Source organism: Vidua macroura, chromosome 4 (assembly GCF_024509145.1).
Source record: "Vidua macroura isolate BioBank_ID:100142 chromosome 4, ASM2450914v1, whole genome shotgun sequence".
Classification (NCBI taxonomy): Eukaryota; Metazoa; Chordata; class Aves; order Passeriformes; family Viduidae; genus Vidua; species Vidua macroura.
This window is the reverse complement of record NC_071574.1, coordinates 24,446,261-24,470,401: the sequence shown is the minus strand read 5'-3', so window position 1 is coordinate 24,470,401 and position 24,141 is coordinate 24,446,261. Positions and strand designations below refer to the sequence as shown.

Genomic DNA, 24,141 nt, shown 5'->3' with positions numbered 1-24,141 from the left:
TGCAAGCTATTATCATTAAGAACAGAGAAAAAAATTGCATAAGGTAGGTGGAAGGCATTTGATAATTCATAGGGAAAAAAAGTATTTGTATAAGGCACTCAGCAGAAATGTTGGTCCTTGCTCTATGGAACTTTTGATCCAAGGGCTCAATTCTTCATGCGCATGCTCCATTTTTACTGGTGTTAGCTTCACTACTTGAAGGGGGATGTGTATTTTGTGTTTTTTATATTAGCTCTAAGCAATGAGTCAAAGGATGAGAGACTGGTTGAGACGTTACAACAGGTAAAATTAAAAAATGTCAAGTTGTAGGTAGAATGAGACAAGGTTTCTTAGCACAGACGGAATCTTTATTCTATATCTGCATTCTCTTTTCAGTTTGACCTTTTGGCAGAGCTTGGGCATTTCTTCACTTAAAATAACAAATTTCTGCAATTTAATACAGTACATTAGTTTACTTGGCTATATAACTGATAACATTCCCCTCTTGTGCTTGTGCACTGTTTGGGGGGATTGACTCCAGAGTAGAAGAAACCCCTTAGTTTTCACTTTCAAATAAGTTTTATGGTTATGGAGAGTAGAAACCCAAATGATCAAAACAGAGGGCTATTTTTAAATGTAAAGAATAGTTAGAGCCTAAGTGGTTCTGCAGGAATAGGTTGTAAGGGAGAATGACTAATCTCTTTACCTGAGTCTGAAAACTCTTTTTTGAAAAGCAGACAAATGCTGTGCAGTGTAGGGAGGAGTGTACATATAGACTATTTTTCATCACAGTCTTAGGAAAATTACAGAGTAAAACCAACTATAGTGTGTTAATAATCGTAATATGTAAATCAACTGTTGGAATTATTTTCTTGGTTAAATACCATATAACAACATACCATCTTATATGTCACTTGACCATTATAAGGTATGTAGTGATCATTTTTGGCAGAGGAAAGAGTTAAAATATGGAGAATTGAACCAGTGTTCGAAATTAACAAAAGTGGAGTTGTTTTATGGTTTAGAACATGAATACATTTCCCTTCTTGAATGCACAGTCTGACTTTGCAGAAGGTGAAACTGGTGTTGTGGTATTTCCAGCAAGAACAAACTGAGGTGTTTGGAGTGAGTCTGGAATTTGACCACTGGACCTTACATGAATTTAAAAAAGCATCTGGCGCTTGAGATGATTCTGAACTCGGTGAACTGTTGGAAATTAAATGGTGTCTCCCAAAAAAAGAATTACACTTAAATAAATTTATGTTATAAATGGTGGGTGAATTTAATGTTGATGAAGTTGTGTGTTTATTATCTGTCAAGTCTCTGTGAACTTTTGAGGACTTCATTGGAAGAATAAACACCTTTCAGCATTGTCTGTTACTGTAGTGTGTTAATGTTTTCCAGTAAACAACTTGATTTAAAATAATTTGGGCTGGTCAGGAATACTTCACCAGTGAAATCAATAGTTTTTTTCAGTTCTCTTAAAGCAAAGAAAATTCTAGGACTTTAATTATCCTGAATTTCTTTGCCCTTTTCTTCTGCAGACCAGTAGAAAATATCTTTCTTCATAGCAGCAATTTGCATCTTGTGAGATCTCGTTTTTGTATGGCATTACTCCTCAGAGCTATGAATATTCAGTAACTCAGCAAAATTAAGATTATTTTTATATGTATTAGATTCCCGGACTGGAACATCTGTTTGTGTCAGGGCCGTCCTTGCAGCTTGACTGGTCCTGTGCCAGCTGTTCCCAGTGTGAGTCCCCAGCATGCCAAGAACCCTTTTTGGCTGCAGGGGAAGAACATGTGATGGTACAATTTCCCCTGCACTGATACCATCTCTCCATGGGACTCATCTTCTCAGAGAACAGCTGGAGCCTAGACACAGGATCCCAAAAAGGAGAGTTAGGAGCCAGATCTGTCTAGAAAGTACTAGCTATAAGAATTATAGGAACATTTACAAAAAATAATTTCCTAGTCACTTTTTGGTTGAAAAAGAGGTACTTCTTTTTGGATATTTTTTAACTTTTCAGATACTCTTTTTAAAGGCTGAAATGGGAGTAATGTGGTCTAAACATTAGCAAACAGTATATTGCGATTGTGCTGAAATCCTACTTGTAGTGAAGACAATATGACTTTTTCTTTATTTGCAGTAGTGTTCATAATTTTCTTTGTGCTCAAGGGTAGTAGTTCAGAAATGGCAGTAAGTTGCATCTCATGCGAGTATTCTGGTTACAGCTGCAATGTATCTTTATTTTCTCTGAAATCATGCTGTAATAAATATTTATCTCAGTAGCGTGAATGCAGCTGTGTGTTTAAAAAGGTACATGGTTTCCATTGGGATGGTTACTCCATTTTAGGAAGCGGATCTGTACTAGATGTTGTGATGGTATCATTATTTCAGTGCACCTACAGTCACGCAATTTTTATATTTAGGTGTGGTGTGTGTTAGAAAGTGCAGGAGCTATGCCAGTTCCACAGGTCACAGAGCATCAGTAGAGACCTTAGCAATGTGTGGCTTAAATTATCCTTTCAAGTATGAATTACCTCACACTTACTCACACTTTATTTCATCTGCTAAGGAGTGTCCAGTGCTGTCAGTCATTTGGAGGGGGAGTTCATCTTTTGTGGCCCCTGCAAAGCCACACAACTGGCAGTGAGCTGCATCTCTTTCTTTCTGGCACTACCAGTGCCAGAGCACCCAGAAGTGAGCACTGTGATGCTGTGGTTGTACTCAAGTGGCCATGGTGATGATTTTTTCAATGTCACATAACTTGAGATGCATAGAAGAGCCATGGGACCTCTGGTTTTCCTTTCCAGGATGGGCTGAGATGTGGAATTGTGCAAATGCTCCAATTCAGCATGCAATTGAGTGGAGTTAAATCCCAAGTCTGTTTTGAAAATGTGGGCCTTTGGCTTACACAGTGCTTAATTGCACAAACCTTTTCTTTCCTGAAGCTGAGGCTGCCAGAACCTCAGCAGGAAAACAGCACTCTGGGAGCTGGGAGGTGAACAGATTACCTCTTTGTTAGAAACTTAACATATCTGCTATTTCAACAGCTGAAAGACACTAAACAAGTAAGACGGGTTTGAGGGTCCTCAGTTAAGAACTGTAGCTTCTTAGATACATATATATGTATAAAAAATACAGGGGTTTTGATAGGTTGAAATGAAACAGGCAAAAATACCTTACAGATGTCTAGATCGCAAGGACCCCGCTGTATGTTTTGCATAGAGTTACAGCAGAGCTGATGTTTAGTATGTTCTTAATGAAAATGTTGAAGGAAGAAAGGTATTTTAAAATTTTACAACAGGGAAGCAGTCGGATTTTCAACAAGAGCAATTTATCATAAATATTTTGATTTCAGTAAGAGTAATGATATGCAAAGCACAGGTAGGAAAAAATCAAAACCGGAATGTTTGCTCATGATTTGTTGTTTGGACATAAAGTTTTTTTGTATGTAAATGACTGTAAGCTGAAAAGCCATGAAAATCATTATCCTCGTATTTGCTCTTTAGTTTGCATGGAAAAAAAAAATCCTCTAATTAGTTCTTATTTACTACTTCACTGAGCTCCTGAAAAGAAAAGGGAGAAAATTAAAGGAATCTAAACAAAATAAACCTTTGATATAGTAGTGCTGAAAACAACACAAAATGTTCATTTGTGTTCAAAAACACTATTCATAGTGGGCTTATGCTGCTTGAATAGTGGCAGAGAAATAGAACTTTCTAGACTGTATTTACTCTCTGTTATTTTCTCTCTGGTTCTCATGAGTACTTCAAAGGAAGCATAGGAAAAAAAAGGAAATATAAATCTATGATAAGCAAATATAGAGCAATCAACCTGTAAACAAGTACCTAATGCCAAAAAGTCAAAAATTCCATCTCTCCTTATTTTCCCTGCTTTCGAGATCTGGACAAAATATTTAAAATATGGAGTGCTTGATTTAATCTTGCCAGAGCTTTAAGAAAATGAAAAACTTAGTTACGTGGGCAATGTAAACCACTTTTTTTTTTTAAATATGCTGTTTCATCTAATCATGAATCGTGCTTTTCTAACCGTGTTTTGGCACGATTAGAAGCTCTAAGATAACCTGGGTATGACTTGAAAAAATGTAGCTCTTCTTGTGTGGATGGGGGTGTCACTTTAGACTTCTTGTCTCACAACATTTACATCAAATTTTTGCATGTGTCAGTAAGTTTGAAGTGGAATCTTCTGGAAATTCTTGGAGGAATGAAGGAGTCATCATCAAAGAGAGAGAGAATTGCTCTGGTGGTATGGACAAGTTCAGGTTTCTTGCCCCATTGGAGTGAAACCCTTAAACCCAAGTCTGCCGGAGTTCACACAGAGACAGAAGACTTTCTCCACCCACACCCTTTGTGGTTGTTTTGGGCCACAACAGATGATTCCTGTGACCTGACACCATAATTCCATGCTGGATTACATTACATGATTTCCCTGGCATTCTGACATCTCTTCTCGCTTCCTGCAGTGGCAATAGCGCCAGGGAGGCAGAAGAATTGGCATGAGCTGGGAGGCCTCCTGTGTGTTTCCAAGGGGGAGAATTAGTTTTACAATTCCTCAAGTATACTGCCTGTATTTTTGCTGTTTTCCTCTGTCTGTAGACCCTTTGAGTAGAAGAACAGAAATTACAGATAAAGGACAGACACAGCATTCAGATGTTTACATGTAATAAATTCAAGGCAACGAGTAGTAGTCTAAAATTCCTGTTGCTGTGTGATTACCTGTGGATAGTGTCAGCACAAACATTAAAATGTTGAATTCCTTAATCTTTTCCTGTTTTTCTTATAAGTTGACTGCGTAACAAACAAGGGAGCTGAAATCTACATGTTGAGATGATTAAAGTTATTATTCAGCTGTTGTTCAAGACACTGAATTGTAGAAGGGAGTTCACACTGTAATGTAGAGGCATTGCATTGACAGCAATGCTGATGTTGTTCTAATCTGAAACTATAGAGTACATTCTGAATTTCCAATCTATTGATTATTAAGCTAAATGAAAGGATTTTTTCCCAGTGGAACAAAGGGGGAGTGTTAGAAAGTAGTTGTAAATAAACGGGGTTTTTTTGTTTCTTTTGCAGCATTTCTGCAGTTCATGGTTATATAAGAAATGAAAAGTTGGAGGAAAAACCATTCAGACAGTGTTTCTAGCTTTCTAGTTTTTGAGAGGACATTGTGGTCTGTACAATGTACTTGCAGGCAGTGGACTCATCTCATGGGATGAGTGGGTCTTATTTCCATCAACCTTCCTAGAGCTGTGAGTTTGTTTTCAAAACAAATATTTTTAATTGGGTGGTTTAGAGAGGTTTTAGCAGAGCTTAGCCTCTCCATGTCTTTTTTTTTTTTTAACGTTTAGAAGACATGTCATCTCAAATAGAAATCTTTAGCAAAAAGAAAAGGCATTATAAAAGCTTTGTAGTATCTTCATTTAATGCAAGAGCTTTGTGGATCTTTTTACTCCAGTTGTGTGTAGGGAACCATGTTAAGTGAAAAATTAACAAGCTTTCATGTAAAAACTATGTAATTCTGGAGGCTGAGGTGTTTCCTGAAGTGTGAGTTAAATTGTTCTCAGGCAGATTTTCCTTAAGCCAGGAAATGCAGATCTTCCGGTGGAATTGTTTCCACAGGAGGTTTCTGCCTAACCTTGCAGGTGGAGAGGGATGCACAGCAATTGCTGGGTGAGAGCTGGGGCTGCTCGAGGCAGTGCATGGCTAACCAGGGAGGCGCCACTCAGCAAAAAGTGTAAAACTGACAGAATATACCCACACGAGTTTCAGCCAGTCCAGGCTGAAGTGCAGAGAAGTGTTTGAATGTAGTATATGAAGAATGAAGTGAATGAGTTGAAAATAAATGCTTTGCACAGATTACTTCTACTTTTTCTGCTAGGTTTTGTGATGGAGGGGAATGTAAATTGTTCTGTCATTAATTTTGAATTCTAATTTTCTTTCTTGTTCTGATTCGCAGTGTGTGCTGTACTTGTGGGCCTTGAAAATCCTTTACCCCAAAACACTGTTTTTACTTCGTGGGAACCATGAATGTAGACATTTAACAGAGTATTTCACATTTAAGCAAGAATGTAAGTCTATCTTACCTTTCTTGTCTTAACTCCTTTTTCAGCAACTTAATTTGTTATTTTGCAAATATTTTATACTGGTTCACTATTAGTAGATTTTAATGTACTTTTCATGTTAACTGCCATTAATTTTAAATAGCAGTCCCTGTTCCCTGAGGGGGCAGTCACCTCTCAGTGGTGTGGAATGGAAGGGCTTAGATCCCCCCATACTGGAGTGTGGGAACATCCTGGGGCTGCTGTGGGTCCATCTGGGCCTGGATGCTCTCTGTAAGCATGTACTGCTACTGATGCTTCTTGCAGCAGCTGAGTGTTTGCTGCCCCACGCAGCAGCCTGGCAGGCAAAACCTTCTGGCACACCAGCCCTGGCACCTGTGACAGGTTCTTGACTGCTACTTAAGGAATACCTCACCTCACTGGGTCTCAGCTCATGGAGCAGGAGAAAAATGCAAGGAATTTTTATTTTGTTTTTCCTTTAGGTATAGCATTTTCACATTTATCCTGTGTATAGACTTAAACTTTTCAAGATGCTCTTTTGATATGAATTCCTTTCTATGTTGCAAGAAAGGATGCAGTGACACATAAAAGCTTATTAGATGTAGACCTTTACCTGCACAATGAAGGTTTTTTTTTCCCTGTGACACTGTGAGATGAAACTATTGCCATAAGTCTGTGTTTTCTTTTTACACTGGGGATAAAGGAAATGTTAATTGGCTCAAAGGCTTCATGGTTTACTGAGTTTAATATGCATATTGGTGAATTAACATTTCAGCTTCATTCTACCACCTCGTTCATTTCCTAATGGCATTTCTGTAGATAATTAATTATAAGGGACTGGGCTAAAGTTCTGACTATTTCATAGAGAGTATATTGAGTGATAATGATGATAACCATTCAGCAGATGTTTTAAGGCTTGCTCTACAGATTTCATACTGAATAGAAATGGTAGAATGTAATGGTATATTCAGTTGTTTATTTACAGTTTCTTAGAGAAAATATGAAAAAAAAATTATTAATTTCACCTCAGAAGAAGAATTTTTCCAGCAGTGGATTCCTGAGGATATTTTTTGTATTAAGCAAAAGTTTGGGTACAGTCCTCAATACCGGATAGAATAGTGAGAGGAAAAAGTTTGAGATATTAAGCACAATCCTTTTTCCTCTTAAATATTAAGAGGTGCTTTCTGTTACCATCTTAATTTTTAAAAGGTAAAATCAAATATTCAGAACGTGTATATGATGCCTGCATGGATGCCTTCGACTGCCTTCCTTTGGCTGCTCTGATGAACCAACAATTCCTGTGTGTACATGGTGGCTTGTCTCCGGAGATCAACACCTTAGATGACATCAGAAAAGTAAGTCTTTGAGGTATTACTTATTAGCACAATGTAAGCCCCATCTGACAACTCTTCGTTAAGTGTTCTGTGCTTTCTTGGAGAAGATAGAAAAGAGCTCTAGAAGAACCTCACAATATACAAAGATGTAACAGAAGAGGCTCATATGATTGCAATGAATATAGTCGGTATTTTTTTAAATAGTCAAGAGCTTCATTCTCAATAGGTCCCACCATATTTTTAATAGTTCTGCATTTGAGTGCCCAGCAGATGGTCTAATTGAGGCTTAATAAGTTCATGCTTGTACCCTTATGTTCTGAAAAGTTTCTCAGAAATCTCATGGAAGTTCAGAGAACAATGTCAAACAGCTTCATCACATAATCCATTGTTATTGCATGTTATCAAGGATTAATTTTTGTAAAAGAGATCTCAATTGATAGATGTTTCTAAGAAGAGATATTTAAACCATTCATTCTTAGTGTTCCCAGAAAAAAAAAACAAACTTTTTGTTTGCTCTTTGAGACTTGCAAACATGGATATCTATTTCTGAGCTTTCAAGTTAGTAAAAGGTAATTGATATTTTGAGGTTAATTTGTAGTCAACTAAGAAATGAATATAGTTTAAGAAAAACCCAAATTGAGCCAGTAATTACATGTTTTGGCTTAAAAGCAATTAGCTTAAGGTAATAACTGCACTTGAAAAATTTACTGAATGCAAAGTTTTGTTTCTGAGGTAAAGGTTCGCTATCTCAGTAAACAAAAATAACTCTGCGTAAAAATTAGCTGGCTCTGCAACAGCATAATGGCGGAGTAAAGTTGTTTAGCTCTCAGATTCTAGATTAGGTTCATTAACACCTTCACTTCCCCCTGCTCAACCCAGCAGGTTTATTTATCTTTGGCAATCAGCAGAAATTGGGTTTGCATATTTATGAATTTTTGTTTAATTTAAATGAATTGTAATTACATAAGCATTAATCGGAGAGGGCTGAAATAAGAAGTGTAGATATGCTGTGAATATGTCAAGACAAGAACGCAAAGGTAAAATTGTAGAGGTCTCTTATTAAACTTTGAGTGTTGAAAACTTACAAAACCAAATTGTTTTCTTTGATTTTTTTTTTTTTTTTTTTTTGAGCAGAGAAGGTATCAACTAGCTACTGAATCATTGATCTTTCTGGTCAAAATAGAGGATATTTCAGACTGCAAGCCTTATTCATACACTATCTTAACAGGGCTGTTGTTATATGAAAGAATTCTTGAGATAATACATGATGTTTTTATATTAAAGAGTTCTTGCAGGAAAATACTGATTTTTATTATTTCATTATTTTGCCATGCTTTATCTTGTTTGTGGTATGATTCTATGTAATTTGACGTTTTAAATAACCATAGGAAGACCAAAAAGAGAAGCTTTTAGCTTCTTAATTAGGGTTGAGGTTACAGGAGCAACAGGAATGTCATGCCAAGGTGCTGTAACGCAGAGATATTGTCTTGATATTTAGATACAATTTTTTGTGAAAATGTACATAAATCTAAATGCAAACTTGCTTTGAAATAACTACTATATTTTCTGGAGGTGTCCCACTTACATGAATGAATGTTCTAAGGTTTGAAAAATCATGAAATACAGAAATATTATATTCTCCCTTGTCCACTGGAATGCTTGCAAAAACCAGTAGAAAGGCAAAAAACAAAGCAAACAAAAATTAATGTAGAAGGGGAATCCACTGTATTTCTTAATTTTCAGTTCTATCTGTTCCTTCTATCCCCAACAATGTTTGCAAGGAGTGTTGTGCTGTTACTCAAACTTCATTGCTTTAAACCTGAAGAACAGATTGCTATGAGTCTCTTGTTCGCCTGCTCACTGAGTGAAAAATAGTAGTTTTGCTTCAATGTTTCTGTGATACATAGTTGAAAGAAGTTAGTATTTCTTTGTCTCCTATTTTTCTTAGTTAGATCGATTCAAGGAACCACCTGCATATGGACCTATGTGTGACATCCTGTGGTCAGACCCATTGGAGGACTTTGGAAATGAGAAGACTCAGGAACACTTTACTCACAACACAGTCAGGGGGTGCTCGTACTTCTACAGGTGATTATTGCTACTTTGAATAGATTTCTGTTGGTAAACTGGTTCTGGTTTTGCAGTATAAATGTTTGCTTGAATTTTGTGGCACTACTTAGGTAATTAGGCCTTTTTTTCCCGCAGGCTAGCCTTGTTTTCAGAAAAATTCATGCTTGCTTTATTTGAATCTCTTCTGTTATGCCACATTGGGGGAACTCTAAATCACTTAATTTTATTCACCAAAGCCTGTGTAGTTTGCCTCTATTCTTATAAGTTAGGGAATGAATGTGTCACTTTCAAAAAGTGCATATCACTTTCAATAACTGCATATCTAGTTTAAAAATTAAAACTTAATTTCCAATGAAAGATACCAGTACTGGAAAACTGATTACATATGGTTCTGCAGGGTAAATAAAAATTGTGATTTCCCCTACAGAGGTACTTTTTTTCCTCTCAGTTTGATCAAACTTTTTCTTTTGTTTGTAATTCTTCTTAAGAAATTCAGTATTTGAAGAGCCTTTGTTAAATGCTACTTAGTAATATCTGAAATGCAGACAAGTGCCTGTAATATTCTTGCAGAAACATATATGTACCTTGCTCTGACAGTGTAGGGATTTTAAGGAATTTGAGCTGCTTTTTTTTTATTATTATGGTAGTTAAGAACAACATACAAGGACACCAGAGTAGCAAAACTAGCGGGGGAGGAGGTTAAATGGCAAAATGAGCAATGTGTTCAGTGAAACATTAATTTAAAAATACTTTTTTTTTCAGGAGAAATGTGAAGATGTTATTGAAATGTTAAGAGGTTGTTGAACTTTTTGAAGTGAGGCAGTTCTACTTCAGCCCATGCTAGTTACACACAAATCTAAGTTTTCTTAGCAAACTCAGCGGAAGGGAGGAATCCAGCTCTTTCACTTGCCTTAGAAAATCTCACCTTTTACACTGACTGTAGCTGTTTAGTAACATGTCAAAAGTAATTCAATGGCTTCCACCAGGAACCAGGTGACAGAGCTGCTGGAATCAACCTCCTTGTTGGTAACATTATCAGGAAGGTGGCAGATGGTTTGATGTTCAGAAATGAGATTTCTGGCTCCCTTCTCGGAGCCCTATTGCTGCAGCATGGGGCCAGCGAAGAACAGAGCAGTTGGCTCTGCAGCCTGGGCTGCTGGCACCCGCCTCCGGGGGGCAAGTCCGGCAGCCACGCTGGGGTCTGTGACGAGTGGGAGGTGCTCAGTGGATGTGTTTGGGCTCATCATGAAAGGGATAGCAATTGATCAGTGCAGAAATGGGCTGTGACTGAGGAGTGAAATCATCGCTTGTCCTCTCAGCAGCAGCAAATGCTGGAATGTACCTGAGACTCCAAGGCACTGCACACACGGGAAATAATGGTGATTTCCCCTCATGGATGTTTTGGCAGACATGGCTTGTGCTTAAATACAGAGCTGCTTATGTACTGGAGAAAGTTCTAGATTTTAGGTTGGGCTTTTTTTCAGAGGTCTACTCCATACAGTTGCCATAAAATTTCCTTAATATGTATATCAGTTTCCTCCAGAAAATGTATCAGACCTAGTCTGTGTCCTGACACATATTCAGAAAAGTGCATTTTCAGGAGAAGAGGAACTATTCAGAAGACAGCTAATTATCAGGTCATGTGAGGGACATATAATTGCTTGATGATTCAGTCAGTAGGCTAGCTTGGAATCACGTTATCTGAGTTTATATAAAGGCAAGCATTCCTTTTAAAAGAAGTACCTAGTTGCCTTGGAAGATGACTAATTGCTTGCCTAATAATAATACCTGTTATAAAAGGTATCCATCAGTGTGGAATGCCTAATTTTCCTTGCCTTTTCTAGTTACTTCCTGAGTAAAGGAACAAATTTCCCTCAACAGGCAGCTTGGCTTGTAAAAAAAGGACTGAATTACTCAGTCCTCCTTCAAGAATGCCTCTTAATAGAAAGACTCTGTTTGTTCTTCACTGAATAAAATTTCTTAAGTTTCTTCAGTCATTTCCACAACGGGAAGTTAAAAGATAGCAATGAGAATTTTGAATGAAGGTCAGGAAGATTTCAGTCATGCCTGCGAATCAGCAAAAGAATTTCTAGCTGATTAAGGTCTCCTAATCAATTGCAGGAAATATCTGTAATAAATAGCTTTTATTTATCAGAGATGTTCTTTATAATGACAAGTTGCAAGTTACTTTGCTGTGACTTAAAGTTATTTCCTAATACAAAAGTGTTGTGAGGAAAATAACAGTAATGTGGCTTTCTAACTGTGCATGTACCATGTCAACTGGACCTTCCATCTCAGAACTGCACGAAATCCTCTGCATTCAGCCAAAACCCATTTGTGAAATGTTGGGCCATTTCTATGAGAAAGTAGCTTACTGTAGCTTACAGTAGTCTGACGAGTTTCTCACTGCATTTCTTACATGATCACTCTCATACAGCCTACTGAATTTCAAACTGATCCAGTATTTCTTCAAGAAACATCCCTTTATATAAGAGTTCTTGAAACTGCTTTGACTAGTTGTAAAATGTCAGATCTTGGAACCATAGGCATAACCTGTCATTTAGAGATGTAAAGAATAGTCTGATTTTTCAGAAGTGCTCAGAGTCAACACTTAGTGCACACCTTTAGCCGCTAGCAGCATTTTGTACTGTGGATTGTCAAAATAGCACAATGCCAAAGTGAAACATTAACTGTAGAATATAAGGAATTAGTTAAAATATATTAAAGTTTGTATACCTTAAAGAGAACAAAAAGTGATAGGGATGAGATTTCATTTTCCGTATCTGAAGTTTAAAATTGTATGTCCTTTGTAGTCGTGGTCATGTCTGATGCAATTTTGTGAAAAAATAGAAATAATTAATGTAAGCTGGTGGTTTAAATTATTTTTTAATCATGAGTTAAGCTTTTCTTTCATCCATACCCAAAATAATGTTGTGTTCAGAGTACATTATAAACAAGAGGGAAGTAATTTGTCCCAGAGTGATATTAGACCCATAGGCACACAGTTTTTTGGCTGATCCAGCCAGTAAGAAGTTTTCCTGTTTACCAGATTATTTAGTTCTTGCCTTGAATTTTTCTAGCAAATATTTATTTGCATTTAGCAATTGGTAGTGATCTTGCCAATAACCCTTTGCACTTCTTTCATAAGCTAGTGGTACAGTAACTCTCAGGCAATTTTGTAAGAAACAGGTTGGACACCAGGAAGAACTTCTTCATTGAAGGGGTGGTCAGGCATTGGAATGACTGCCCAGGGAGGTGGTGGAGTCACTTTCCCTGGAGGTGCTCAAAAAACACTTTCTGGCCTTGGATAGGAGTGAAATGATTCAACCTACAGATACTCTGGGGTAGAGTAATAATTTTGGCCCTAGAAGCACATGATTTCAGTGATGCACTTGACATGCAAGTTAAGTTTGTCAGCATGCAAAGATTAAAGAAATATCTGCTGAAAGCCTTTGAAGACTGTAGTGTGTTTCAGCTCAGGGTGGGAGGCACAGTTGTATGAAATTTTTTTTTCTTTTTTTTTTTTTAGTAATAGCGTTTTAAACAGCTTCTTTTGCCCACTTTTCACTCTTCTTTCTCCCAGACCAGAAGCTTTTTGCTGCCCTCACATTGTCTGCCCAGATGTACTGGTAGAATTGCTTGTCTGCTCCATCAGGCCTGGGAAAGCATCCAGTTTTGAAAGAACGACACTGCAAAAAAATACGTGTTTATTTGTTCTAATGCAGTTCCCTGTTCCACTTCCCAGTGCAGCTCTGCAGACAGCACAGCTAAGAGGAAGCAAAAGCTGGTGGAAAGAGATGTTCTGAGAGTTGCTGAGGACAGCACAGCAACAAAGCATTTGCCTTTGGAGACTCAAATGCGAGGCCAATGGATTTTGCAGGAAACCTATTTTATATGTGCGTGTAATGTTACAGAAGCTTTTGGACTAAATTTGAATGTTCTCTTTTGAAAGAAGTGCTTATGCCTCTATTTAATGTCATGATGAGGGGCATGAAAAAAAATATGTGAATTCCATCTATTTTTTCCAGTTATTGGTGGAAAAACAATTTGAAAACATTTGCTATTATGGCTCATGTTAGCAAAGTATTGCTTCTCTTTTAAAACTGCCAGAAGTAATCAGATATCATGCAAAAGAGACCTCAGAACTAGTAAACTATGCATGAGGCATGTTAATGAAAGAAGATGCCCAAGTAGGGAATATCACAGTCACGTACTCCATGGGGAATAACATCTCTCTAGCTTAGCAGAGGGGTGTTTTGTTTTCTCTGTGAGTCACCGCTCCTCCGTGATTCAGCATGACACATGAAGGCAGGAGGCTGGGTCGCTCTGGAAAAGCCTGTTGCGTGGGGGATTTCTGTTTGTTTGTTTTCCCTCTTGGCCAACTGCTTTATTTCTGGCTCATCCGAGTTACAGTCTGGGCTCTGCAAAGCAGGGCAAGGAGGAGAGTGTTTCTGGAACGGTAGCGCTCTGAAAAACTAGTAGGGAATTTGAGTGCAAGTCAGTCATTTTAATAAAAAAATATTAGAAAAAATATTTCCAAGCAGAAGTCATTTCTGTAAAAGTTTGTTTCTGATGACTTCTGCCATAATGTCTGTTTTGTTGGCTCTTTGTAGGACTTCTTATTTTTATCTGCTTTTGAGGACTTGTATTTTTGTGTTAAGGAATATTGTTTAATCTAAAGCAAACAGATACTAACAAAATGGTGGATAGCATGTGTAATAGCTGCAAATGATGCAAAGTTTGCTACTCCCCAGCCTCTGCTTCAACAAGCAGGTCAAGAAAAATGCCTTTTTCAAAATAAAATATCCAGATAGACCGCTTATGGGTTGTGGTGGACTGGGTAATAGGGCAGCTGGCATGTTGAAGGTTCCATGCTATTCACTTGTAAGAGAAGAAGGCAGGCAGATTCTTTTTTTTATAAATTTCCATGGAGCACTGTGTAACACCTCTGCCTTTGTAGCTGTAGGCCCTGTAGAATCAGCCAGATTCTGCTAGCAGAACTCTTATTTTCCACAAATTTATGAAGAACAAGATAATTAAGCAATAAAAAACCCCACCACTTTTGTACTTGAAATGGAAAGAAGAACCTATCATATCTATTTAGGAGCGTTTTTTACCACTTCATTATATCTTCTTTAAAAGCAGTACTTAACACTGGATGAAAAGAATACTATGGATGAAAAAAATGTAATAGCCTAGACATTTTGAGCAGCTGCTCTGATAATGAACATAATCAAACTGTCTATCAGATTTTCGTGATAGACCCCAGTTTTCAGAAGTTAATGTAAAAATTTCTAACCAATATGTACCATAAGTCTGCATTTAGTCACAATTAATTATGAAAAGAAACGTATGCAAATCACTTCTCATTTGCCAGTGGTTTGAATGGCAGCCTGTCAGCATTTGAGATTATTGCAGTTGCCAAAACGTTACCCCACGTAATTTGGGAATTGAAATTGTTTTATAATGGCAATCTTTTTAGACAATTCCAAATACCAGACCTGCATCTGAGAATACATGCTAGGTGGCTCAAATCCAGAAACAGCAGTATAGCATTCCACTGGGTTTGTAGCTTCTAGCTGCAAAAGACATTTTGGCTTCAAAATACTCAGGAAGGTTTGGAAGCAAGTAGTATAATTTCTCTTGAATAAACTAAAGAAAGATGATGTATTAGATTGGGGGACTGGGGTATGTAAGTTTTCATCTTTTTCATGCATGAAATTAGAAATGGACAGGGCTGTTAATTGAGTGTAAGTGGGCTCTTAAGGTGGTCCATGAAATCGTGCCTTGGACAGCAGTTTTTTGTATAATGTATAGTTGAGGGTTTGGGTTTTTTTATCTTGCTCGGTATGTTTAGCACATTTGCATTCCGTGAGCAAATTATTGGGGTTTCAAAAGTCACAGGCTTTTAAGTTGCCAAGGGGAAAGATAATTTGTTTATCAAGGAGATAAAGCTCGGGAAGGTAAACATCTCCGGTTTGAAGACTGATTTGCCTTCCTTCTTTCTGTCTCTTTCCCTCTTAACCACCTTATTTTCTGGTGTCCACAAGCAGCCACTGCATACAGTAGTTGGTGGGTGAAGTTTTCTGTTACAAGCAGCTGCTGTATTACATTTTGCTTTTCTGGACTACATTAAATCTCAGATTAATAAAAGAAAGTACCTTTTTTTCTGACAAGCCATTGGCTGATTGTTGTTATGTAATGAATTGCAGTTTCTAGCATTCCTTTCCAAGCAGTTATGGGGTGAGATTAAAAAAGACACTGCTGGTGATGTTGTCTCTACTGAAATCTGCCTGCAGAGCAGGCACTGATTTAATGAATGATGTATGTTTTGTGATACATTTTTTGAAAGCTAGAACTCTGTGTGCTGCTTCTGATAATGCCATAACAGATGCTATTACTTTTTTTTTCTAACAGTTACCCTGCTGTATGTGAATTCCTACAGCACAATAACTTGTTATCCATACTCCGAGCTCATGAAGCCCAGGATGCTGGGTAAGTATGTGTGGAGAGGGGGCAATAATAATAATAATAATAATGTATAATGGCCTACCATTCCCCAGCAGAGCACAAAAAGGAAGAGCAGATGAGTGAGAATGAACTGGAAAATATAAGTTGCAACAGCTCTCACTTTTGACTAATGCTACAAAAATGCACACTAGCATTACAATGTCTTTTACATTATTATTAATTACGAGACTTAATGAATCTTTATATATGCCACTTACATAGCCTTAGTGATTTTAACTGATATAAAATAACCAAAATTTTTTAATGACAGACATGGAAAGAAAAACAAATTCATTACAGAAAAAGGTTTGCAAATGTGCCGGAGTATTTTAACCTACTGGTTGCCATGATGCCAGAGAAGTGATTAGGCTCACAAAGGCCAGAACTGCCATCTTTTAGGACTTTCTCAGCTGCCTGAAACTTTGGTCCTACTGGTTTTATACTTCATAAAAAAATAAAAATTGGGGAACTCAAGAGGCACATAAATTTTTCTACAGAAGTATCATTAATGAATTCAAGAAATCTAAGCCATTGTATGCAAAAACAGTCCAGGTCAAGGATCAGGTGTGGTTGATGGTTCCCCATGAAACTATTATCATTATAAAGATAGAATTTTTTGTGCTGCTTTAAAAAATTATTTTAAAAATCCCTCTTATTTGAAATGTACCTTACTTGTGAGATATTAATAAAGGATTGGAATCTGAATAGCTTTGCATATCATGCATAAATTAATATTATTGTGTTTGTTTGGAGGTAGAAACTTTACACAACTTGAACGGCAATAAAAGATAAATAAGTGGCATTGTAGGAATAAGGTCAATATTCACTATGCGTATAAAAAGCTATTCTGAATGTTTGAATTGTCATGACTTCAAAATGGTAATGCAATTAAAAGCAAGCTATTACTGTGCCAGAAATACCGAGCATGAAATACACAAGGGTAATGAAATTTCATTTTTCTTGTATTGCTTTCCAGTAAAGGGTGAAAAAGAAAATTTTGTGGAAGAGATTGCATTGAAACTATACAACAATTTCAGTGCAACTTTTGTGGATGTTTGCTAAATTCTTAGGTTTCTTGTAGCTGAGGACTAAAGAGAAGTGTTTGGTGTACTTGTGTCTAAGTACTCTTTGCTTTCTTTCCAATTACTTGCAGGTTTAATGCTTGATTACTTTTTGGTCCAATAAATCTTTTATTTTTCATGAGGCAGTAAGGTTAGGTAATGAAAACATGCAGACATTAATAAACTGGCTGATAGAGTGGATAAGATTAGACACAGCACTGAAAGTATCGGATGCCCCGTTTCTTTCCTCTTCCCTTCTCACACTTTCCATGTCCTCTGGCCTTGCCATGGCTTCCATGTCTGCAGAGGGCAGGCAGTGGGAGGCTCATGGGGAACACCCACTTCCCTTCTGAAGGCAGGACCCTTCCAAGGCATCTGCTGGCACTTGCTTCACCCACAGTCCCACAGAGGGAAAGTCTGGGAATGTCCTAGGCACTGAGCAAATTCACAACAAAACCCACCTCTGGCTCACTGAATTTTAGGCAGAGACACAACTTTCAAGCATAGATCCCTGGGCATGTCAAATGGTTATAATGAGAAAATCTGCAGGAAATACTTCTTCCCTGTGGCTTTTAAATAGCTCATGTGTGTGTTTTTCAGTCTTGGCATTTGTTAACAGCCAGAGCACTAATGTACAAGGTATTTTTTGCACTGTATGTGGTCAGTGGCAAATAATCAACGCTGGGTAGTAATTAGTATCTTCTCTTTCTTCTTAGGTATCGTATGTACAGGAAAAGCCAAACAACAGGCTTCCCTTCGCTAATCACAATTTTTTCAGCACCAAACTATCTAGATGTATACAATAACAAAGGTAAGAATTTAATTCCTGTTAATGTACAGTAGACTGTATTTCTGTTTACTCAAATATGTTGGTGTCTTTTCATTCCTTTATTTATCAGTTCATGCCCATTTTCTTCCTCTTTTATTAGTTCATGCCCATTTCACTTATTATATAATACAAACCTAATTAAATTTGTCACAGGCAGATGTATGCCTCTGAATGTAATTGTGTATTTTAATATGCCTTAGGATATTTCTGTATTTTGACTGCAAGTTATTAAGTAAATACACGGGAAGCAAAACAGCTCTATTAATGAAGAAGTATATTAAGAAATGCTCTGGGTGAGATGTTTAGAGCCTAGTGTTCCTTATAATTAATTATCTGTTCCATGCTTCTTTCCAACAGAATTGTTGGAGTTTGTACATGGAAATTGTTTAGCCAGTTAAACTTTGACAGGTCATGAGTGGCTAATCCTTGACTGCTGAAATGTAGAAAATTAAATATAAATAGCCAAAAAAAAAAAAAAGGTTACTACAGAAATAAGAGTCACTGGTCACTGTATAAAGGCTCCACTGAATACAAGTCTTTGCAGCTTCTCTGAATTTATTCGTTTATTGTATTCCTGGAAATTTCTAATGAACTGGAAAAAAGAATTATGTTTCTAAAAATAAAGTTTTCTAATAAACCTGTCCTCCTGTATCTTGAAATGAGCAGTATTGTTTACTTTCTCCTAGTCCCCATAATGATAAAATTATTCGTGTTTCTCTGTGAACAAAGTAAAATAATTCTTTCTCAATTATATTCTTGAAAGTTGCTCCCTTGCAAAGATATCAGTTTCTCTTGTGAAGGGATATTTTTAATCTGGATGCTTGTTTGTAGAGGAAGCAAGCAATACTTCTTTTTACACTTGCAAAAGAAAGCTTTCTTCAGGCATCGTTTTACCTTATAAAATTTATAATGTAAAAGTTTTTGTGCCATGAACTGTATGCAAGGGAAGGAAACACTTCACTGCTAGATAATGGGGTTTGTACACCTCAGATTTATCAATATGCCTGTTAACTTATGGAAAAATTAATAGGTTATTATGCAAAACTATGCAAGCAGCAGAACCATCAGTAGCTACTTTTGTAAAAGTTAATGATGTAGGGGCTCTGCTAGCAAGTGCAAGATGAAGTAAGGAATGTGTTAATTTTCTTGGTAGGATCATTGCTATTGGTGGAGAAGTGTGTTTGCTGTCCTGGCTGGCTGCTTTGGGTCAAAGGCTGAGGGATCAGAAGTCTGTACAAGGAAGGTGGTAGAAGGTGTTCACCTTTTGTTTCTTAGGTGTGGAAGCAGTTCTGTGCAATTAAGGCAATGGGTGAATTATGTGAAACTTTGTCTTGAAAGCAAATGTTAAAAGGAAAGCAGTGATTTATAATGTTCAAAGCCTTGAATTTGAAACCACAGAGTTTGGGTGGTAAAGAGAAGTACCTCTCTATTATCTCAATTTCCAAAGAGAGGGTCATTTCCCTTCTTCCAGGATGCTCCACTGTGGCAGGCAGGTCTTATAGGTGGTGGAAAGCCTATTTTGATGGAAAGCTGTACACCATTTACTGAGAGCTTATCTGTGGCCACAGCTGGGGCTGGTGTGCACTGCCAGCGATACCTGCTCAGAGTGAGCTCAGGCAAATCAGCACTGATGCCACATCAGCACCCCTGTGCCACTCCTTAATATATAACTTCTTGTAAATTCAGAGGCTGACCTTTAGCAGCTTTGTAATGATATCCACTGAGTTTATCTGCCTCCTTTTCTCTCACTAGAAGTTTTGACACATTATTTCACGTGACTGATTGCACTGGCTCTTGGCATTTAAAGTACATCTTGCATAGTTTATCATGCTGCATTGCTCATACATCTTTATCTGGATAGTCTCTGGATGCTTGCTTCCCTCTTCAAGGAAAAAACCCACTATCATATAGAATGAGTCCAGAACATGGCTACTTGTTGGCTTCCTTGGTTTGCAGCAAATGAATTAACTGAGAGCACAGTTTCTGACTGATTTCAGGAGAAAAAAGGAAGATATTTCTATCCAGAGGAATTGTCAGGGCAGTTGCTCTAGCTGACTCATCATGCACTGGTGCAGAACCTGATTGATTTTTACAGGTCATCTGGAGGTTTGGTTACTGTCAGTCCTTGGAAAAGGAGTTACTCTCCCACTAATAAGCACCTTCCTGTCTAGTATGCATTCTCAGTGTTCCTCTGAGAAGTCACCCTGAATAAATTCCTGAGAGGCTCCAGCTCCCACTGACATGAACGGGTCATGTTTAAATGCAGTATTGTTTAGGATAAAGAAATCTTTTTTAAAGTTGCAAGAGGCTAAGAATGCTCATTTTCTACCCTGGGTTGATAGTTCTCACACCCATTAAAGCAGATGTAGTTTCTTGAGCTTCTTCAAAGTACTTCAGGAGTAGACCTGTTTGCCAACTTTATCCAGGGGCTCCTTCAGTCCCTACTGGAGAGCAGCCATAGGATCAGATCTGGGATATGTCCTCAAAGAGCAGTAGGGAGGCAAGGATCTCAGTGCAAAAGGCTTTACAGGAGTGGCTGAAGATAAGCTACCCAAACAGGCCTGTGTTCCGCAAATCTACTCTTAATAATGCTGCCATGGAGCCTCTGCATGGGCTGTCTCACAGGGCTGACCCACCTTGGGAACCTCTTCTGGTTGTGCTGGGTTCTGGCACCCAAGGGAGCTTTCTGTATCCCTCTGGTTGCTGTCTGTGTCCTCGTGCAGGCTGCGTGTGTTACTCGTGCACCACGTGGCTGTGGCTCCTGTCACAGCCCCTGGTCATACACACACAGCTTCATGTGCCAGAGTGAGGTTTTGCAATTAGGAGGCTCCTGTCAGGGCTTCCCTCTGTAATTAATGGAGACAGAAAGAGAGGCTTTCAGGGGGTGATACAGAGACTCAGAAACTGCCTCGATATTGGGAGCCTTGTGTCCTCCTTTTTCCATTATTATCGTTCTCCATTACTGTTATTAATTCCTTCCATATTCATTATAATGGAAAGCATTGGCAAAGGGAGGGAATTTTTACATGTTTTTTGGCAACTTCTGAGCTACTGTTCAGTATCTTCATAGTTTCTCAAACATTTCTGCTTTAATTTATTAAAAGGCATAAAGATAAAGATACTCAAATATTGTTATTAGTACTTGTTACAAGAAATACCAGTGTATTGGTGATTCTTCTAAGACTACTGCTTCTGGAGAGAAAGCTTATGCAAGAAGATAAATGTTAATTGGATTGTGGTAGATACCAGTAACTTCAGGGCCTCAGAGATCATCTGTGCTGATCAAGAAGCTCTGGGAAAGTTGTGTAAGTACAGATTTGCCCCTGGGCTCCAGGGTGCCCATAACTAGGAGAAATTCTCAACAGCAACAAAATAAGAGGGTGCCAAAAATTACCTTGTGGTATGATCTGGCCTTGTTTTGTGTCTAAACTTTCATTCCTGCATTCAGTATTTCTTAAAGCCTTAATTAGGGTTTGCTGTAATGCTGTTTATGCACACCCCCCAAAAAATAAAAAAATAAAAAAAAGAAACAAGTGAAAGATTCTAATGACGTTCTATAGAGGCAGAAAAGTTACTTGTAAAACACTGGTTATATTGGCATTTTTGTGTCTGGCTGTCACTTCAGTAAGTGTGTGCTTTTTGGCTGAGTGAGCAATTTTAACTTACTGTTTAAAGACAGACTATTATCTTTTGAGCACTTTTAAAAGATTAGGTTTTGTAGTGGAGAGAGAACCACCAGAGAATCCAAAGTTATCGAAAAAATCCCCATCATGAAGTTTCTTCCAGCGTGCTGCAGCATACCTGCATTGTTTCCGAAAGAAAGAGCAGGAAAAGTCAGTATGCAGGAGAGTTTGGGATAGTAGAGAATTGAAAACTGCCTGTAAATCTGTATGCCTGTTACCATAAGTTATATGTCAGGGAAGTGTGTATAAAGTATCAGCATGAAGTCTACCATGGAGAAGTGTACCTGATCCAGATGGATCTAATGGGAAAATTACTTTCACCCAGAAAAAATAAGAGCAGTATACCTGGAAGACAACAATGATCTCTGAGAAATATTAGCACTTTGATGGGAAGAAGAGACATGTAACCTCAGTTTGCCTATCAGTTTTCTTGAATGCCTTATCTCTGCTGCTGCGATGAGTTCTTGTCACGGAAAAGAAAGCTTTTAAAGAAGAATTGTTCGGGTATCTAGGCCATCTCATTGCTGATGCAGAGAAGTTTGCCAAAAGTGATTTTTGCAGTCCGTTGATTAAATCTTGAATGTTATTCTGCTGTTTCTTTGCTACATGCAGTTGCACATGTAAAATAATCTTTAAAATTTTATAGGGAAAGATATTTCCACCTACAGTTATCTTTGCTTCTGTACTGGATTATTTAGACCATTACCTTGTATAGTAAATAATTTTTTGTCCATTGATAATATTTAAACTCTTTGAGCATTTTACTAACCCTTATCCCTGACCAGACTTGGGCAGAAAATGCTGTGGTTACTTAGCAACTCTTATTGAGAAGGCATTGTTCCCAGTTGCACAGTTAATGCTGAAGTTAATTTGGCATTAAACCAGAAATTGAAATTCTTTCTTAGGTGTGAAGAATTTGAGGGACTTTTCACTGATTCATTTTCTAAATGCATGATAAGTTTTCTGAAAGAAAATTACAAGAAAATTTGTTAAATTGTTTGCTAAAAATATTTATGTTGTTCATCTAAAAATATTCTGGGCTAGTATTTCTACCAAGCTCATTTTTTTTTCCTCTGATTATTTTTTTCTGATGGAAATGTTATCAATTCATTTACACTGAAAAATGATTTGGCAGATCTTGAAGCAGGATATGTAATGTCTTTAAGAAATTCTGAGCTGTCTGTCACACAGTTTAATGTTGTTCACATGGCTTCAGGCCTTAACCTACCTCCAAATATATAATCTTTAAAGCCCCATTTGAGATGCCAGAGGGTCTGAGGCATCCACTCAGATGTGACAGGTTGTTCCAGGCTCATCTCTAACTGAGGGAGACCAAGGAGGTGCAGCACTAGCTGCTATATCTAACCCTGAAAAGATTAGAAGGGCTGTCTCCATTTCTAGTCAAAGGAGGAGGTTTCTTACCTGCACAGTTTTCAACACCCATATTTCCAGCCTTAGGGTAGCTCTGTTAAATGCTTCAAGCTAAACAGTACAAATGCCCTTTGCCTGCTGCATTAGTGTTTCATTTCAATCTGATGTGATTTCAGCATCCACTATCTCAGTTTACTAGCACTGGAAACAAGTGTAATGTCATTTGGGCTATCTGCACATCTTCACTTTACAAAACATTAGCTTTTAAAACTTATTTACAATGGCAAGTATCAAAATTAGGTTAAAATGTGTGTGTCTGTTAAGAATAATAAAATAAGATTCTTGCTCTGGTTGGTGATCATACATGATAATGGCTGGTGGCTTGGACTGCTAGCATCTGAGTATGTGTTTGGAAAGAAAAGTATCAAGGTTGCAGCCTGGAATAATAAGCAAATGTTGGATAGAGTCAGGTTTTCCTCTCTTTTTCCTTTTTCCTCTTTGGTTTCATAACCAAAGGAGCACATTCCACTTCGGTCTCCTCCATCAGTGACTGTGTCACCTCCACTCTTGTAACCTTCAAAAGCTGTGTACTCTTTCAAGGCTCCTGGTTCCTCTGTAGCTTCTTAGGCATCAAGCTAACATGGACTAAGGAATGAAGCAGAGGTGAAAGCCTCAATCTTTTCTCCCCAACAGAGAGGAGGAAGAAGAAAGCTATGACCAAAAGAAAGCACAGATGCAGATAAGCTCAGGGAAACTCCTGCTGTTACCTGAGAAGCATTTTCTACTTGGTCCAGGGGAAGTTTTCCTCTTCGGACTACTAAGTAGTAATCAGAACTCTACATTCATAGTAAGAGCTGATTTGCTTGATGTTAAATATCATCTTCATTACTTTCCTAATAAAAATATCTTGTGTGCATTGTGCTTGTAAATTATATATTTTTAATTTTAAATGCCAAAAAGTATTTATGATACTGGTAACTACCCTATTTTATTTGATTCTTTTAAGAGGAGGATTATTTTAGAAGGCTTCTCTGTTATTACCCTGCTTTATTGTACAAAGTAATTTTGGAATAATTTGTTGAAGAGAGGTACAGGTCATTTACAGGGGAGACTTTTTTAAAATTATTGGAACTATTATCGAAACTTTCTTTTGTAAGATATTCAGGTATATAAATTAATAAGGTGTTGTGAGGATATTTTTATTATAGTAATCTTAAAT

The 24,141-nt window shown here is 37.6% G+C and overlaps 1 protein-coding gene across 2 annotated transcripts in view; it reads left to right on the top strand.

Moving 5' to 3' along the window:
* Positions 1-24,141, top strand: part of PPP3CA (protein phosphatase 3 catalytic subunit alpha) — a 170,806-nt gene that overhangs the window by 122,956 nt on the left and 23,709 nt on the right. For both annotated transcript variants that reach the window (XM_053975981.1, XM_053975982.1), the window contains exons 4-8: positions 5,962-6,073; positions 7,274-7,419; positions 9,347-9,486; positions 15,886-15,963; positions 17,756-17,850. In XM_053975981.1, coding sequence (XP_053831956.1) covers positions 5,962-6,073; positions 7,274-7,419; positions 9,347-9,486; positions 15,886-15,963; positions 17,756-17,850 — 571 coding nt within the window. The remainder of the gene's footprint in view (positions 1-5,961; positions 6,074-7,273; positions 7,420-9,346; positions 9,487-15,885; positions 15,964-17,755; positions 17,851-24,141) is intronic.